This window comes from Dasypus novemcinctus, chromosome X (genome assembly GCF_030445035.2).
Source record: "Dasypus novemcinctus isolate mDasNov1 chromosome X, mDasNov1.1.hap2, whole genome shotgun sequence".
NCBI lineage: Eukaryota > Metazoa > Chordata > Mammalia > Cingulata > Dasypodidae > Dasypus > Dasypus novemcinctus.
The window spans coordinates 34895806-34916472 of NC_080704.1; the positions used below are offsets into that span (position 1 = coordinate 34895806).

At 34.5% G+C, this 20667-nt stretch overlaps 1 protein-coding gene across 3 annotated transcripts in view; it reads right to left on the reverse strand.

Moving 5' to 3' along the window:
- TAB3 (TGF-beta activated kinase 1 (MAP3K7) binding protein 3) overlaps positions 1 to 20667 on the reverse strand; it is a 75156-nt gene continuing 54489 nt past the window's right edge. For 2 of the 3 annotated variants that reach the window (XM_071213131.1, XM_012530124.4), the window contains exons 8-10: positions 16400 to 16474; positions 7581 to 7682; positions 1 to 4224 (exon numbers count right to left, since the gene is read on the reverse strand). In XM_071213131.1, coding sequence (XP_071069232.1) covers positions 4076 to 4224; positions 7581 to 7682; positions 16400 to 16474 — 326 coding nt within the window. In that variant the 3' untranslated portion in view covers positions 1 to 4075. The remainder of the gene's footprint in view (positions 4225 to 7580; positions 7683 to 16399; positions 16475 to 20667) is intronic. The other variant, XM_071213132.1, reaches the window with a different exon arrangement.

Here is a 20667-nt window from a genome sequence, read left to right on the forward strand (position 1 = left end):
TTTGCTTTCAGTTTATTAATTTATTTTGCAGGAATCTTTGACTCTTCGAATATGTACTGTTTGGAGGTACGATGCATGCATAGCCTTTTAAATGCCTTTGTACAATTTCATCTCAAAATTATTTCATTCACAGCATACACAGAAATCTAAAAGAGACTTGGTATTTACAAAATTAATAAGTTCTTGCTGTTTTAAAGAAGAAACTGATCAATTCCTTACAGTAGGGAAACATGGACATTAGGTATCATTATAAATAAGAATTCAGAATTGTTCAGTTCCAATGCAACTTTTCATGGCTTTAGAAATTAAAATTGAGTCATCACTCTATTATAATCTCTGAATGCCCAAGCCATGCAAAATCTACTTGTATTAAACATGTGGGGATGCAAATAATACAGAAAAAAAATGCACGTCTGGTGAATGTGAAAATGTCATCAGAAATAACTTGTACAATAAGTAAACACTGTCAATTCTTTCAAAAAGGTACAGTAGTGGTGCAACACAGTGCCCAATTTATTCTGATGTTTTAAATTAACATTACAATTGCCATTTTTCTTCCTCTACAGATATACAGACACACATTGCAATATGGACTCATTCAAGGTGTGAAAAATGGTACAATATTAAATAATTCAATTTTTAACTACAAAGGGACATTTTCACATTCCAGGATACATCATTGATATTTTTAAAGGACAAATTTTCTGTCTTAATAGTCTTGCTTTTCATTTATATTGTCAAAAAGATGTTACAATTACCTTTTAAAAGACTATATAATAGAGTTGCCACAGAACACTGGATATGAATCCTAGATAACTGTGACGAAGCAATGACAAAATTCAAGGTGACATTGATTTCACTTAAAAATTAAAAGCACTAAAATTGAGACCAGCTCCTTAAAAATTATTAAAATGCTCATCACACTTCCCATTTCATTCAGGGAAATAAACAAGCAAATTAGCAACACTTTCCCCACCATCATTAATCTGCTCTAAAACTACATTTTTACAAGGCATTTCTTTTGTTTCTTTAAAACCCCCATCCTCTAGTCTCTCCCATACAAGGTCAATATCCATTCAAAACATTTACAACACACAGGAAGTTTCTGGTTCCTCTATTACCACTTTAAAGGTTTAAGAATTATACCATAATTTAAGGGGCAATGTACTTTAACAGAATGGCAAATGTGCTTCCTAAAAACCCAGGTTACAAAACAGTGAAATCATGGAAAATAGTCAGCTCTATTTGTTACCAGATGAATCAAACTAGTAGTATTTTAAGATAAAAGTTCTAATAGAAACACGTGCACCAACTAATTAAAAGAGCAAGGGCACCTCAGCAGCCAGGCATCCATCATCCAATTTATATCCTACCATTTACATGCCAATTGTCTGTACATACCAATCTGACTAGGAGATCCTTTTGAAAAGGTACCTTGAAAGTTGGGTGAATTCTTGTTCAAACTGGTCATAGGCAAGAAGCAGTCTATATATGGGACACAGTGAAATATATCAAATTTATCGGTGTCAAATAATTTTGCTTATTTTAACAAATGACTCCAACCTATATTGGCATCTGAAACTTGTGCACAACTATAAAATAACACATGCATAATTTCCTTAAAATCAATCTCTGATGTCTCATATCTCACTCTTCACACCTATCAGATTTTCTCATTTGTCCTGGCAGGTGAAAGCACTGATCGGCTAGCTAGATTGCCAAAGGACTGAACCCATGCATCTACTGTATAACAGCTTATTAACCTTGATGTATTTTCATGCAACAGTTTTAAAGTCATCTACATGGTTTGAATAAAGCATCAAACTGTTTTCATACATGCGACTTTCATTCTCAACTGACAACTGCCAAGTTAATTACTGCCACTTCAGCTTATCGCTATGAATACTGGGTAAACGTATAGCTAGAACACCAAGCAGTATATATATATATATATATATATATATAATTTTTTCCCCTTAAATTGTTTCTTAAAACCAAGTCAGGTTGACCATCACTAAAGATTAGATATGAAACCATACAAAGGCAAAGGCATTGGCATATTACAGAAAAAGAGGACTAGAGACTGTTATTAAAGATACAGGACTGACAAGATACCAGTGTTGCAACGGCCTTTAAAAGAACACTGTTTTCTGGTCAATGTTTCTAAGCCCATCTTCTTTCTCACCATTATTTTCACAGTTTTACCACAGTTGTTGTATGAGAGATGTTTTACCAGTGTCATTACACTACATAGTCATGTTTATTTTGTGAGACGAGTGGATATATTCTAGGGAATTTTCCACATACGAAAAAATGTTTTCAAAGCTGTACGTGGAGAGTGAAACTATGATTTTTGATGGAAAACTATGATGAGTTATTATGCCTTTGGTTTCATTATGCTATTAAGTGCAGCTTGTTTTTCCAGGTCTGCCAGAGAGTACTGCTAAATTAGAATACAATGACAGCTTGGGGGAGGGGAAGGAGGGTGTGTACATGTAGGTGGGCACATGGTATGGAAGAATGGATATTCCTAGGGTTATAGCCTCAGGCAAATCCCTTATAACTGGAAAACCTACTAACTTTATTGCTGTTTATATTCACCAAAATGAGGGGAAATTCCAAAATCCAATTCTGAGCTAGGAAGAGTGGTAGAGACCTTAATTAAATGTGCTATAATTCATTTTGTAGTGATGCACCCTAGTGAGTCACATGATTTTAGATCTCTTCTTCAGTTTTCCAATCCCAAAGTTCTGGTTTCATAAATAAGGAGTGCTTTAATATTGCCTGAACTATCTAAATGAACTTAATATGATCTTTGAATACAGTATGTTAAATTTAAACAGTTAAGTTTTAAAGTCCTCTGTATCTTTCTCTTAATTATATTTCTTGACTAACCTTCTCTTCCTCCCCAAATGACACAATGTGCAACTTTAAGATATTTGCCAATTTTAATTTCCCTCACTCTCATGTATTAACAAATGTGCAAATAAATCTTTACTGAACAGATATTATTTTTCAGCAAAATTAGGATTATGGCACAAAGTATCTGTGCTGTAAACATCATGAATTCTTCACAAAATTGGAAGGAGGAAAAATAAAATCCTTATGCAAACATTTCTTATAGAACCACAGTTGAGCTCAAGACTTCCGAATGGATTCTGGAATGGGTTTACATTTGGCATACAATCACTGCTACTAGCGAAGCGCAGTTTTCTAAGAACATCATTTATAAAATCATACTTTGTAGGGACTTGTTAAGCTTTAAAACCAATGGCCTAGTACAAGCATGCAGTAACTTAAAATATATATATATATTATGAGCATAATTAGGTCTTAGGTACCAGTGTTGATACAGCTTGACCAATCATTGTACAAGCAAAAGGGATCTTACCACCTCTGATTGTACTTTAGAACAAAGGGCATGATATGCCTAATTCTTGACTGCTAGCTACCAAGTCACATTTTAAAACATCTTGTTTGTGTTTATGTATCTGTGTTTGAAATTACCCCTGAAAAAAGCAGCAATTACAAATACCCTTATTAAATATCCTTATTATTTTGCTCAAAAAAAAAAATCTGGGTGCTTTTTCCTGTCCTCCTTTTCAGCAGGAAACAAAGGGGGGTGGGGTGGGGGTAGGGGTCCTTTATTTTCCAGAGAGCTGTGACCTGGGTAAGTCAGCTCTGGCAATTCACAGTTTGTCTGCATAAACTGTTATATTTCACACCATGATTCAAAGTTCTAGTTTTAAAAATAAGGGCCACTCAGCAGTAACTAACAATAAGGATTCCCAGAAGAGTTCTTGACTTCTCTGTATACATTCTTTCAGGAGTGACTCCTTTCCCCGTTTTGGTTTCAAGTATCCCTTTTCTATCTCTTATCCTGCAATGAGTTAAGAAAGGAAAAAGAAATCCCCATTTTTCCTTTAGTAAGCACAAGTAGATACACTGTCATTCCTCCTCCCCTTGTGTAATCTGAAATGAAAAGGCCGGGCAGATGAACAGATTCCCCAGTTTTCCTTTTCTCATGATGGGTGCTCAAAATTTCATTCTCAACTTGGTGCGGACTCTTCTGAATTCAAGTGTACCGTGGCATTTCACACTGCTCACAGCGATTAAGTGCTGGGTGGTTCAGAAAGGTGCAACTATCACAATTCCATGGAGCCCCTTCGTAGTCTTCATCTCGTGGTTGTGTCCGAGGACTCTGTTTGGAGCCAGTTAAATGTTCTGTGGGAAGTCATGATGAAGAGAGAGAGAAAGAGAGAATAGATTAAATTCTTTCTAATTATAATCCATACTGCAATTAAAAAACCACCAAAAAGAGCAAGGGAGGTAATATCCTGGCACCATGTAAGTCAATTCAGAAACATATCTACTGGAGATGCATAACTGGATGAATATATATTCATTCTACTTTGTTTTAAACAATTTACTTTTTTCCCCCATAAGAAGACAAAAGTTATGCAGAGACTACTTTCCTAGTTCATTATCCATAGATAGTGGATAGTTACGCAATGTATCAGCCAATGGAAAACAAAAACAAATCAAGAAATGTTACACAGCATTGTATCTCCTCCTTAAGTCTTCCTTAACAAATTCAGCCCATCTTGACTTTTGCTTCCTACAGCACTGTCTATGTTTAAAATCTGACTAAATGTGTGCCTTCTTCCAGAAGACTTTAAGGGCCACAATATGTGTGTTTTATACTAATGATTCATAAATGGCAGTGGGAGTCCATAAAAAAGTTTTTCATCAGTATGACAAAAAGAAAATGATAAACGCTACAGATAGTTTTTCATAAAGCTAAATTCATTCAATATAAAAGACTGCCTTTTGGTCTAAGATCCCACCCCCCCCCCCCTTTTGGCAACACAATGTCCTTCAGGTATTAGTTTTTAAAAACATTTACATTTGGCAACATAAAATGCTGGCATTTTTGTGTTGGTCCTCAAGATTTCATTTAACACCTAAAACTGATTTTATATTCCTCCTAGGTCCTCATTCTCTCTAACCTTGTGCTCCAACGGGCTCTTTGCTTCTAGAGTTCATTTATAAATCCTGCCTTTTAGGAAAAGACCCTACTGAAAGTGGCCTCAGATTAAAGAAGCCTAAAGATCACTTGATGGAATTCACCCTAGAACTGGAGGTGAGGTTAGAGGACTGGGATACTGTATGTGTAAAACACTAGTAAATCCTCACTGTGAACTGGAATTGAGATTAAGATCTAAGGCAAGCAATCTTTTAAAAATAGGTTTTAACAAAAGAACCTGAGATCTGGGGAGGATTTACCAGTTACCATTTTGGGTTAAACATATCTTCCACTGGAAAATGACTGATTGCTGGTTTATAAGTTTGTCTTTCATGAGACATGGATGACGTAAATCGTTTCCCAAGAGGTAAGGCAACTGAGCTTTAGTCCCTGAACCTTACCCTAAAATACGAGAAGGCTCAGCCTCAATCAGGAAAGGTGATGTGAGTCTTAAAATACTATAGAAAATTATAGAGTTCTTCGGCTTATTCCTATGACTATAAAAAGGAGATGAGATTGCTTCTCTTGCCTCAGCTGATGTTTTTAACTATCATTATCCCCCATTATGATGTGTCTTCTGGCTCATGATGCCAAAATATGTAGATGTGATGCAGTTTTCTTTTTTGTCTCATATAGAAAAATAAAACGTACACTGTTAAAGCCTCATGTTAGGGGAAACACTTTCACTCTGCAATTCCAGGAAAGGTCCTTTCTTGTATAGTAGTCTTTACCTTTTATAAGAACAATACCCAGAAAACCAGACACTTAAAAAAAATACATCATATTGCTGACGGTTTTTAATGGACAGACTCTAAAACCTCAATTTTTATACTTTTGTAGGACAGAGGACTTTTTATTTCATGAAATATTTATTACAGAGTTACACAATTTAAGATACTAAATCCTTAAACTGTTACATTCTGTCTTTACATGCTAATTCAAAATGTGAGCTTCAATTTTAGATTGCGGCAATGCAAATATTTAAAATGAAAAGGTTTTTCAAACTCTTTTTCTCTAAACTACATAAATAATTGAAAAAATTCCTTTAACTTAACTAATCCAGGATATCTGGACACATTCTTAGCTATTTAGTACCATGTCCATTTAATTTGGAAAAATTAACCACTCTGAAGTAACTTACCAAAAAATATACTTAAAGGCACCTAAATTAGAATTATTTTTGATCCTAAAACAAGACACTGCTCATTTTCATGATAGAGAAGTCCTGTTTGTAGAGAAGCATCTTAACTCCAAAAGAATGTTTTTGATATCTGTTGTTTGATTCACAAGTTTAGAAGTGTGCAATCTTTTCTTTTTTATGAAAAATTTTAGAAGTTACAATATTCTAGACCTCATGGATAGTTAAAAAACTCAGAAGATTATGCATATTTGTACACAGAAAACTGAGGTAAACAGACTTCTCCTTAAAGACTAATTACTTTTAATGGATTAACAGGCTAAATTTCTATAAAAATGAAAATTCTCACAAACATACAACTTATTAATTTAATCAATATTGTTTATATTACATGATTAGAAGATAGGTGCTCAGTAGGATACAACTAGGAATTTTTTTTTAAGATTTTATTTATTTCTCCCCACCCCGCCGTGTTGTTTGGGAACCAAACACAGGACCTCCCATGTGGGAAGGAGATGCCTAAATTGCCTGAGCCACCTCCGCTCCCTAGGTATTTTTTAAAACTACAAATGTATTTTCTATGAAATACATTTCAAAGATAAATGAAAAGTTCATAGGAAGTAGCTATTTTTCCAAAACGGGAAATATGCCAGCAGTAAAGGAAGAAAGTTTGCTCTTTTAACTCTATGAAGTTTGTAGCACAACAGGGTAGTTTCATGCTTTTTTGTTTGTTCTTAGGATGAGATCCTTTCACCTACTAATACAATATTATTTGTGCATTAAGGGGAAATTCAGAAATATCAAAGACAATATTTGCAAAGACTGAAAAACACATTACTTTAAAAAATTTTATTCCAACCAAATCCCAGGAAAACACTCAAGGAAATTAAAAAACTTGAGTGAGAAGTTAAAAAAGCCAGAGCTTTCAAGACATTGTTAAATTATCTATTTGGCCTTGCTTTCTAGATACTATTATCTTAGAGTTCCTCTGTCCAATATGGTAGCCACTAGCCACATGTGACTACTGAGCACTTGAAATGTGGACAGTCTGAATTGAGATGTGCTGTAAGTATAAAATAATCCGCTAGATTTTGAAGATATATGAAACAAAGAACGTAAAATATCTAATAATTTTTACATTGATTTCAAATTGAAAGAATATTTTGTACATATGGTGTTACATAAAATATTTTAAAATTAATTTCACCTATTTTTTTTAACATGGCTACTAGAAAATTTTCAATTATATATGTGGTTTGCATTATATTTCTATCACACAGTATACCTTGAGAAACTTAGTACAGAGAATAATTTTTAAAGGAGAAAATAAAGGTCTGGGTTTAGTTATGAAGAACTCTACATAAGTTAACAAGTCTTTGAACATTCTGCACAAACTCCAGATACATTAGTACAAACCATCTGCAGCTGCTGCCTGGGTGTCATGGACGTCTGCCTGTATTTTAGAAGTCACACTAATTCTTCGGGCTTTTCTTTCAATTGTGCAGGGGTCTGAGGAATCTGCGTAAGAAGAAGCAGAGCCAGTGAGAATATCAAGCCATTAATTAGCAAGAGTGAAGCAAGTGCACAAGGATCATTCCTAGTATCCACACATTTGAGTATTTAACCTTTCTATCATTTCATGTTGCCTTTAGTTACCCTGTGAGGGCAAGTGGCATGTTTAATTGTTGCTTTTACAACTTAGATAGAGCAACGGCTCTTAAAATACGTTTGACTCTCTCCAGTTACTTAGAACAAATGCCCTCTTTTACCAGGCTCTCATTTTCTAGTGGGTCAGAGGTATAAACTAAGTGATAGCAATTAAATGTCAATGTGAAAGCAAAATTTGGGAGATCATGCTTTAGCAATTCTTTGATTAAGCAATGGTTATTAGAAAATTCTGTAAGGCTAACCAAAGAATCCATCACAATAATATAATGATAAAGTTAAACTATAGCATTTTATAGTTAAAAAGCAAGAATACCTGAAAAATTAGAACCAACTCAAATAACACCATGCACTGATAAGATCATTCTCTCAAATCATTTCATGAATTCCAATTATCTACATGTGCAACAGTCCAGCAGGTACTTTACCACATTGACAGCAACTATAGGGAACTCGATTTGTAGGTACACTATTTCTATTAAGTTATAGGTTATCAGTAAACAGCCCTTTGTATTAAAAAAAAAAAAAAAGCAGACTTCATATTATTTGCCCAAAGAACCAAAGAAAGATCTAGTATTTTCAAATAAGTTCTGAGCCCATCAACAGTTTCTTAGTACAACTCATGTTTGGATATCACTGCTGTAGAACCTCTTAGCATGGTGCTTAAGCACTTAACACTCTATTATGAGGGGAAATGAAAACAGTTACTGGCTTTCTCCTTCCGCTCCAAAGAATAAGGTAAAATTCCATTTCTTAGATTTGCCAAACAGTTTTATAGTGCCACATACCTCATCTCATTGGTTCTTACAACCCTGTAAGATGAATAAGCGTTTGGATCTGCCACTTCTCTGTGGTGCACAGACAGGATCTGAACAAGGTTCAGTGGCCAAGGCGACCCAGGTCCTGAGCTCAAGTAATGGCATACACCAAGGTCAGTATTACTGCTACTATATGAGTTATCAATGATGAGGGCTGGGGGAATGGAGATTATGAGAGTCAACCCGGGGAGTTTACACATGCACACTATATTAACTACACAGCCCATCCCAGTAAGGTCTTTTTTCTCTCCCTCTCCCTTCTGTTTTTTTCTAATTATCATACTTATTCATCAAGTAAAATTCTATGTTCCACATGGATTTCTAACATATATCTGTAGTATCTCCAGGATATATATTCTAACAATGAACCAATTCCGCCAGTTACTTGCATTTATTTTTTTTTAATTGAGTGAAATTGCAAGCCAATCTGCATTTAACTAGATGTACCTTTTAATTTAAAAAGGTCAATTTAGTTAATACACACACCCCACACCCCCAAAACTAGGGTCTGCAAAGTGCTTAAGAGAAGTGATTTCACAGAGGAAACCAGTTTTTATAAATCTGTGATGAAAAGGCTTACCAAAAAATTTTAGAATAAAGTTTCATTCATAAGTTTTAACAGAAAAAGATGAAAGGTTTAAAAACCATCCATTACATAAGAGCACCATTTTCCATTGTCACTAACAATGCTATATATCATATAACTAAATAGATAACATAAGGAAAGCTCAAATTTCTAAACTAGAAGTCCATTTATAGAGAGGATGCTATTATAGATAGCTTTCTATTCTTATTAAAATTCTTTGTGTACCTGTGGAGTATATAAACTTCATGGGGATAGGAGTCATGTTCTACCTTTCAAGCATATATATAAACATATATATAAACAAAATCTATCTACATGATGAGCACTGTATAGATACTTAAGAAATTATTCCATAACTGGAATCCCATTACAACTAACTCCTAAGACCAACATCAAATATCAGTTTTAGCAAATTTTGATTGAATGAGCCATGGAAAAAAAGCCTTTTTATTGTAAAGGTACTTGATTTGTAGAGTGCTAGATAAAGCTTGATATTACTGAGATCACATCATGGAATCTTAACGCAAGCCTTAATTCTCTAGCTGCGGAGTATAGCAAACAGGAACCTTCCACCTCAAGTACATGGTCTTGATTCCAAAGACAGAAGGCAGAGTGACACTAACATCAGTGCTGCTAGAAAACCACAACTCTGAGAGTAAATCCTGGCAGCAAAGCTATACCATTACCTCAAGAATTTTTTTTTAGTTTATGAGTTAAAATTCATACAGAGAACAAACCTTAAGTGTACCGCTAGATGATAACCCAAAGCCTTATTGAGATAGAACATTACCATCAACCCAAAAAGTTCTTTCATGTCCTTTTTTCTCAGTTAATCCCCACTTCTACTTCTCAGACAACTACTGTTCCTTTTTTTTTTGCCATAATTTAGCTTGTTCTAGAATTTCATATAAATAGAATCATACATTATGTATTCCTTGGTACTTGGTTTCTTTTGTTCTGCATTATGTGGTTGAGACTTATAAAAGTTGTTGCGTATTTTTGTGTTTTATTGCTGAGTAGTACTTCAAAGTTTATCTGTTTACTTGTTGATGGAATGCTGGGACTATTTCCAGTTTGGGGTTATCATGAATGAAAATGCCATGAATCTTCTCATTTAAGTCGTTTTGTGAATATATGCTTTAGGTTCCTCGTGGATAAATCTTTCAACATAGAATTGATGGGTTATAGGGCAGATGAATGTTTACTTTGTAAAAAATTGCCAGATTATTTTTCCAAAATGATTGCACCAGTTTTACATTCAACGTCTTTAGAGTTCTGATTGCTCCACATTCTCGCTAAGATTTGGCATCATCTAACTTAGATGATTTAGCCATTTTGGTGGATGTGAGGTGGTATCTCAGGATTTTAATTTGCATTTCCCTGATGTCTATTGAAATTGAGCATTTTCATGTGCTTATTAGCTGTTCATGTATATCTTTGTAAAGTGTCTTCAAATGGGTTTTTTATTAGTTATAGAAATTCTTTATGTATTTTGGATTCCAGTCTTTTGTTAGATGTTTAAAAAAATATTTTCTCCCAGTTTGTGTCAGGAAGAATAGGTATCTTAATATTGATTCAACCATGAACATGGTATATCACTCCATTTATTTAGATCTTTCTTTGGAAATGTTGTGTTAGTCTTCGATGAAGAAGCCCTACACATTTTTTGTTAAACTTATTCCAAAGTGTCGTTATTTTTTGATGCTATTGTATATTGTTATCTTGATCTTTTGTTTCTTTTTTGTTACTGATTTTTAACTTGTGGTCAGAGAACATATTCTGAATGACTGCAATCCTTTTAAATTGAGACTTATTTTTCTTTATTAGAGAAGTTGTAGGTTTACAGAACAATCATGCATAAAATACAGGATTCCTATACACTCTATTATTACTTTGCTTTGGTATAGAATATTTGTTAGAATTGATATCAATTTTTATAGTTGTGTTATTAACTACAGTTCATGGCTTAACTTAGGGTTCACTGCTTGTGTAGTATACTTTCATGGATTTAAAAAAACTTATTACCATATATACAATCTCATATTTTCCCTTTTAATCACATTCAGATATGTATTTCAGTGTTTATTGCATTCACAATGTTGTACTACCATCACCACAGTCCATTATCAAAACATCCCCATCATTCTGAATAGGAATCCTATATAATTTAAGTCTTAACTTCCCATTTCCTACCCCTATACTGTCCCTTGGTAATCTTTGTTCTAGATTCTAGATTCTGTGAGTTTTGCTTACTCTAATTATTTAAAAGCAGTGAGATAATACAATATTTGTCCTTTTGTGTCTGGCTTATTTCACTCAAACAATGTCTTCAAGGTTTATTCATGTCACATGTATGAGGACATCATACCTTTTTACAGTTGAATATTATTCTATGTATATACCAAATTTATCCATTCATCAGTTGATGGACACCTGGGTTGCTTCCATGAAACTTGTTTTTGATTCTACATATCGGTCTATCTTGGTGAATGTGCCATATACATTTGAAAAGGACGTTTTCTGTACTTGTTGCACTTAGTATTTTATAAATGTCAATTAGGTCTCATGGTTGATAGTATTCAGATCTATATTAATTTTTTATCTAGAGATTTTATCAATTGCTCAAAGTGGAGTGTTAAAATCTCCAATTATGATTGTATAATTGTCTATTTCTAATTCAATTCTTATTCATCTATTTTTTAAGTCTGGCACTAGGAATATACATATTTATGACTGTTATATATTGCTGATGAATTCACTCTAAGAGTATATGATGCCCCTCTTCCTATCTGGTAATACTTTTTGAAAAGAAATCTACTTTATCTGATGTTAACATAGTTACTACTGCTATATGCTTACTGTTGGTATGGAATAACTTTTTCCAAACATTTACTTTCAATCTGTCTGTAACTTTACATTTAAAAATGCATCACTTGTAGGTAGCATATAGTTGTTCCGATTAAATGAGGTCATATATGAAAAACAGATCAGCCCTTACGATATGGTAAACACTCATTAAATACTAGCTGTCATTGTCCACTGTCCCTCTCATATCTATTCTTTCATGTTGGTTGAGACCCTGGTCTCCTAACTAGTCAACCTCCTTCTCTTTCCTCCAATCCTATACCCTGCTGCAAAAGTACTTTTACCCTGTTCATCTGTTCAGTTACCCAGTGACTGCTAAAATCTTGGGTTGGCCCTAAAGACCATTCCTATTCTACCTTTGGCCTAACTCTCCAGTGAAGTATTCCACCCTTCAGCTTAGAACACTTTGACAGTCTTCACCCATGCTATTTCTCCCTGTCTAGGTTACCATTTCCCAATGCCCATCTGCAGAATTTTTACTGACCTTTCAAGGCCTAGTTTTTTTTAAAGATTTATCTATCTCTCTCCCCCGCCTGCCCCAGTTGTCTGTTCTCTGTGTCTATTTGCTGCGTGTTCTTTTCTGTCCGCTTCTGTTGTTGTCAGCGGCATGGGAATCTGTTTCTTTTTGTTGAGTCACCTTGTGTCAGCTCTCTGTGTGGGTGGCACCATTCCTGGGCAGGCTGCACTTTCTTTCGCGCTGGGCTCTCCTACGAGGGGACACCCCTGCGTGGCAGGGCACTCCTTGTGCACATCAGCACTGCGCATGGGCCAGCTCCACACGGGTCAAGGAGGCCCGGAGTTTGAACCACGGACCTCCCATGAGGTAGACGGACGCCCTAACCACTGGGCCAAGTCCACTTCCCTCAAGGCCTAGTTTAAATGTAACATCCTCCATAAAGCCTTACTGAGCCTCTCAGTAAGTGGTCCCTAACTTTTCCTAAAACATGTGCACAGGTCAGGATAAAGCAAAAATCAGTATGGACCAAACAAACTTATGTCTGAATCATAACTCTGCCACTATCAGAGTTTCCTTTAGTTTAGCAAGTTACTTAATCTCTCTGAACCTCAGTTTCTTCAGCTGAGAAATGGGCAATACAATTAAATTCAAGGTTTACATGAGAAAATTACCATAAAAGGGCTCAACAATCCCAGGGGAAAAAACAAAGGATCCAATCAATAAAATGTAACTTCCTTTCTTTTTCTTTAGCGCCTTACACATCATAATTATTTATTGGTCGAGGGGAACCAGGCTTTGATCTTAATTTTCATTGTATGCCCTAATATATTTCTAGTTAGAGCAATTAGACAAGAAAAATAAAAGGCATCCAAATAGGAAATGAGGAGTAAAATGCTCCCTACTCACAGACAACATGATCCTATATTGAGAAAATTCTGAAATGTCTATGACAAAGCTACTTGAGATAATGAGTTCAGCAAAGTGGCAGGATATAAGATCAACATGCAAAAATTAGTAATGTTTCTGTACACCAGTATTGAACATCTGAGGAGGAAATAAGGGGAAAAATACATTTATAATAGCAACAAAGACTCAAAATACCTAAGAATCAATTTAACCAAAGAAGTATATAGGATCTATAGTCAGAAAACTACAAAACAGTGCTAAAAGAAATCAATGAAGACCAAAAACAAATGGAAATACACTCTGTGTTCATGAACTACAGGACTTAATATCAGTCAATCCTACTCAAACTGATCTATAGATTCAATTCATTACCAATCAAAATTCCAAGAACTTGGAAGTGGTTATGGTTCAAGCAATTGGGCTCCCATCTACCAGATAGGAGGTCTCCAGGGTTCAATTCCCAGGGCCTCCAGCTTAAGGCAAGCTGGTCCACGCAGACAGCTGGTGCAGCAAGATGACACAATAAAAAGTGACACAGAGGAGAGACAATAGACACAGCAGACCAGGGAGATGAGATGGTACAAGAGATTAACTCTCTCCCACTTAGAAGGTCCCAGGATCAGTTCCCAGTACCACCTAAAGAGAAGACAAGCAGACACAGAAGAACACACAGCAAATGGACACAGAGAGCAGACAATGAGGGGAGGAGAGATAAATAAATACATCTTTTAAAAAAATTCCAACAACCTACTTCACAAAAATAGAAAGGGCAATTACCAAATTCATTTGAAAGGTAAGTGCACTGCACCCAAATAGCCAAAAGCAATCAATGTGGGAGGATTTTTACTGTCTAACCTTGAATACTAAAGCTACAGTTGTTAAAACAGCCTGGTATCTATTCTACTGATCTACTGGATCAGTAGAATAGAATTCAGAGTCCAGAATTAAACCCTCACCTCTACGGCCAATGGTTTTTGACAAATCTACCAAAGCCATGGTACTGGAACAAAACAGTCTCTTCAACAAATAGTGCTGGGTAAACTGGATATCCATAATTAAAAGAATGAAAAAGGACCCCTATCTCACTCCCTATACAAGAATTAATCCAAAATGGATCAAAGACCTAAATATAAAAGCCAGGATCATAAAACTACTAGAAGACAATGTAGGGAAACATCTTCGAGAGCTTGTGGTAGGTGGTGGTTTCTTGGATCCTACACTCAAAGCATGAGCAACAAAAGAAAATACAGATTAATGGGACCTCCTCAAATTAAACTTTTGTACCTCAAAGAACTTTGTCAAAAGGGTGAAAAGGCAGCTTAATGAATGGGAGAAAATCTTTGGAAATCAAACATCCAACAAGGGTTTAATATCCACGATATATAAAGAGATGCTACAATTCAACAATACAAAGACAAGCTACCCAATTAAAAAATGGGCAAAAGACTTGAATAGACATTTGTCCAAAGAAGAAATACAAATAGTAAAAAAAAAAAAAAAACACACATGAAAAAATGTTCATCACCACTAGCAAATAGGGAAGTAGAAATCAAAGCTACAATGAGTTATCATTTCATACCTATTAGTATGGCCACTATTTAAAAGACAGAAAACTAAAAGTGTTGGGAGAGGATGTGGAGAGATAGGAATGCTTAGTCACTGTTGGTGTGGGAATGTAGAATGGTACAACCACCATGGAGGACTGTTTGGAAGATCCTAAGGAAATAGAGATTTGCCACCTGACCCTGCAACACCACTACTAGGTATATATACCAAGAAGAATGAGAGCAGTGACATGAACAGACATCTATCTGCACACTGATGTGCACAGTGACATTATTCACAATTGCCAACAGATGGAAACAGCCCACAACAAACTGGTGTATATACACACAATGGAATATTATGCATTGGTAAGAAAAATGAAGTCATGAAGCATATGACAGCATGGATGAACCTGGAGGACATTATGTTGAGTGAAGCAAGCCAGACACAAAAGGACAAATACTGTATGATTACATTATTATGAACTAAACATACTGTGTAAAACTCATGGAGTTAATAATTAAAAAATAGGTCACCAGAAAATAGAATGAGGGTAGAGAATGGAAAGCTGAGGGCTCATCTGTGCAAAATGGGTAAAAAAGTTGTTTGTTAATCTTTGGAAATTAACAGAAATGGTGAAAGCACAACATAGTATTTGTAACTAGCAATGTTATTATAAGTACCTGAAAGGAAAAGTCTAAGGTCATGTATATTACTAAAAGGAAAGCTAAAAAATGTAACATGGGACTGTACAGCACAGTTAAACCTCATGTGAAATACGAATATGGGTAATATTTCATATATAAGAGTATTTTTCTTTGAAACTGAACAAATGTATGTTAATATTACAAGATATTATCACGCAAAAAAAATTATGCTAAGTGAAAGAAACGAGACACAAAGTACTACATATTGTATGATTCCATTTATATAAAATGTAAATATAAATCAATTTATAAAGATGGCATTAGATTAGTGGTCATGTAGGGCTAGGGAAGGATAGAGGGATTAAGAAGTGACTGCTAAGGGATGTGGAGTTTTTCGTTTTAGAGTAATGAAACTGTTCTAAAATTTTTTTGTGGTGATGAATGCACAAGACTGTGATTGTATTAAAAGCCACTGATTGTACACATTTTGGAAAGAACATACAATATGTGAATATATCTCAATAAAATTGCTTTTTAAAAAAAGTAGCATGCAAATTAGTACACAGTATAAAGCAGTTTTATAGCAACTATCACTTTAGAACTATCTTAAATCAGTGCACAATATTTGTATTAGGATTACATGGTAAAGGGGTTTAACATTTTAAAAACAATCCTAATTAACAATTTAAAGAACAAAAAAAATTCTGTAGAATAAGCATGCATCCTTGCAGCTGGCAAATTCACACCTGGAAAATGAGATTGAAAATCTTCAGATGAAACTTCACATACTTCCTCAGGCCCATCAAAAACATGTGCTGCAACTTGAGAGAAATTAAATTGAGGAAGAATCTTACTGCTCAGAAACAGAGAAGAAACTACATGCACTGTATAAAAACATGCGCTTCACATCCATCAGAAGCATAACCTTTACAAGAGGATGGCTGAAGACCTGGACAAAGAACTGGAAAGAATCAGTTCTTCTATTACAATCAAATTATATATTATGAAAAGAAAGGTCACACAAGGGGCTGGAAGATCTATCCACTTGATAGAAAGCTCACCAAGCTAAGAAAGGAAAATTATTACAATAGGGAAATATTGGTAAAAGTAGTGTTGAAGCCCCAGATTATCCCAGGTGGCAGCATTCAGAAGCCTGAAAGTTTGATTCAGTTCTCATAGTTGCTGACTAGAGCCCATTCTCAAGTACGGCAAGACATCTGCCAGCATTTTTTCATCTTTCAAAGTAATTTTGGAGGATCTGGTTTTAGTTTAACTGCTGTCATTAAATTGATGTTCTTATTGAACTTTGATATTACTATATTTCTAGGGTACTTTAAAAAATAATTGTTTAATAATATTAAAACAAAACACAATCCTATGGATGGGAAAAGTAAAGAACTTCTACTATTCAGTGCTAATTGACCAATGAACCATGCGAAGAATTTTATTTAATTTCTTTTACTAGGTTAGAAAATGAACTACTAATTAAAATAAACTTATTTTCTCTAAATTTTAATCTTTGCTCCCAATAGCTATGTGTAATTTGGATGTCTAAGCCATTGCCTTAATAACATGAAAAAGTCAATGTAAGACAGTCTTCTAGAATTTCAAAGGGCCACCAAGTGCAATGATGTAATGTTGGATGTTGGAGCACTAAGATTGTTCCTAATGGTCAAAATGGTTTTGCCTTTACATATTTTCGTTAACCTAAACATGCTGGTGAGAAAGAAAGGAAAAGGAAAGAAAACTTGAGAGTCAACTGATAATCCTTTTTAAAAAGTCATTAGTAAGGACTGAAGAAAAGGAAATGTAGCAGGAAATTATACAACTAACTAAAACAAACACATATCCTATACCTTGGAACCAAAAGTGTTTTCAATAATGGTTTACATAAGAATATACTGAACATACATATTATCTGACAAATTAATGAAAATTAAGTACTCTAGTCCAATCTCTTCAAAAATGTCAGAACAAACACATTAATGAAGCTATTACAAAGTCTCCCCACACCTCCCCAACCCCCAACTTTTCAAAGAGTAATTTCCAGAGCTATTTTTTATTGAGTCAACCATAGATTTGGTACCGAGGATGGAAGTGGGTCAAATTTTGCCAATGAAATTAAACAAGAGTCAGTTAACTTAATCTGTATCCAGAGTCCAACTATTCCTTGACTATTAGAGAGATATACCACTTTTATGTCAGGACTTGAAAGTTGGTGGCTAGCACATATATCGATGCAAAACAAAGTTGCAGAATGTGGAAGAATATTTGATGAAAATTAGTAAAGATGTGACATTTTTGAAAGCATCCTTGGGGCTGACTGGAGTCTAATGAGGATACTGATGTTCCTAAATAGCAGCCTCATTTTGGATGAGGCATAGCTGTCTTTTGAGAGGCCAGCTGGCTGTGTTCCTTCCTGAGGGCTCATGCTATGAGGTTAATTTCCAAAAACTGGTGATGAAAATCAACCAGAAAAAGCCGTTCGTTTTACAGACATGGAAAAGAAACATACACACAAGATCTGTTTTTATTAAAATATTGATTTTTAATTTTGTAAATGGATAATGAAACAACCTTATGTGGATTAATATGTAGATAAAATTCAAACCTTTTCTGTTAACCTTACCCTAGAGTCACAAGCTATTAACAATTTGCTAAAGGTGAGAACCGAGTATATGCAATGCCACTTTAAATTCTATTTTGAATAAATCTGAGAAGCATGTAAAGCCAAAAAAAAAAAAAAGAGACATACCATATACTACACAACCTGCAAGTTATAATATAGGTAATAATTTTTAAAAAGGAAGATCAAGCAGATGCCATTAGACAAAATTATTTTTACTCAATATTTATTGCAAGGTCTACTATAGAGATTAAGGCAATGGTGGGAGGCACTGAGGTCAGGTATCTGATCAAAATCACTATCCTGCTGATCTATCACTCCTAGGAATCACAGAAATCACAATGCCAAGCCCATATGCGATCATCCATGAAACAAATATCTGATCAGCTACTGTGTCCAATAACAGGGGCTTGGTGAGCTGGAGGGTATGTGACCCTGAATGCTGTCCTATGCCTTGGGCTTCTTGAAGAGAATCATTTACAAAATTATGGGAATACATGCTATCCAACGAATGTCCTATTTTTTTCTCCTTAACCTTTGAATACATTATAATCTGAATTTCACTCTTTGCACAGCTCTGGCTGTTATCTTGAAGATCATGGACAACTTTCTTCTAATCAAATTCCTACTCAAATGCCTTACATAATTACACTGGTCACCACTGATTTCCTAAACACTCTTTTTCTTGATTTCCATAAAATAAATGCTCTTCTCTTTGTGTTGTACTAGAGGACTTCAAATGGTTTCATCTATAAATTGGGAGTAATATTTACCTCACACGGGTGCTGTGAGAATTAAAAGAGAAGAAGTAATGTGAACAAACTTAGCATATTATACACTAAGAGCAGATACAAGATGAAAATGACTGGTTCCTCCTAGAAAATTTCTTTCAAATCAAAAATAAAAATAATCTTAACTTCCCTTCTTTACCTGTTTTTGAAAAGACAGCAGTTAGCATGCAAAATATATCAAATATAGTAGATAAAGAAATAGGGAGTGAGGTAATTAAGCAACAAATTAGTTTGCCCAACTGGGAATAATCAGGAATAAATGTGTTAAAATTAACATAGTCATTCACTAAAGACATCTGAGTGCTTTTTTCTTCCTCACATGTTCTCAAACATTTCTCATCAACTTGGTCCTCTGCTCCCAGGTTAACATCTCAACGCACTCCCTTAATTAGGGTGATTCCTCTTTGAGGTCCTTGAATCAGTTAACTGAAGTTCATCTGATGGATTACCAGTAGGTGATGCTTCCTTAGAAGACACTCAGGCAAAACCATGTTTAAAGACTCATTATGAACCCAACAAGTTAAACTGATTAATAATGATGAAACTGTACATAATATTGCCACAGCACTGAATATGGAACTTGGTGGTCAGCCACTAAGATTGTTCTTTATATCGCTTTCAGAAATCAGAAGGCTATTTTAAATGCTGATCAGATGAAACACCCATGGTAGTATGAAACAATAAAAACAGATACTGCAGTGCTACCTATAAATGAAGTTCTTTAGATACTTCATATCGAGCTTAAAATAATGGAAAGTCCTTAACCAAAATTTAAGTAATTTAGGTCAGGTAATGCTATGTAGAATTTATATATTCTTTAATTAAAAATAAGGATGTCTGATAAGATTTTTAAGTTACACCCTTAGGTGATTTTTTAAAAAAATAGGCCACTCTCCACTATCCTGTATGTTTTCATAATCAATCTACTTTAGTTGCTTAAAGCAAAAAGGATAAAATACGAAATGCTTACTTTAGCTCAGTCTTGAGATTATAATTATAAAACAATCATGGGCCATCAACAACGAGAACAGAGAAAATTAGTCTACATTCAATGACACAACACTTAAACTTAATTGAAATAATTTTTTTAAGATACTGAAGTGTCAATTAAACATTTGGTACATATAAATGAGGGCAGATTTGATACTGTTAATATTAAATCATTTGTGTGTAACAATTATCAAAAAATGATTCCTTCAAACTTGGTTATGTGGGATTATTTTGTCCTTGAGGTGAAAGCATCTATTCCCAATCTAACTGTTATATGCTCATCTTTTGAGTTTACAAGGATTCTTTTGTTTTTGTTGCCTGCTTCAATTATATAATGTTAGAGATCCACCAGAAATCTAATATTAGATCTTTAAAATTATGATTTTCTTATAAGAATACCTTTTAGGATTATAGTTTTTACTGTGCTGAGTAAATTTAGGTTGTACACTACATAAGATATACTGTTTCAACTTCATTTTTAAAAATAAATTGCATATCCCATTTGATTACATCTGACAATAATTCCAGGAGCTACTAATTTTAATACTTTTTAAAAATTAAATTTTAGGGACATTTCATTATTGCTTCAGTAACATCAATATGGTAA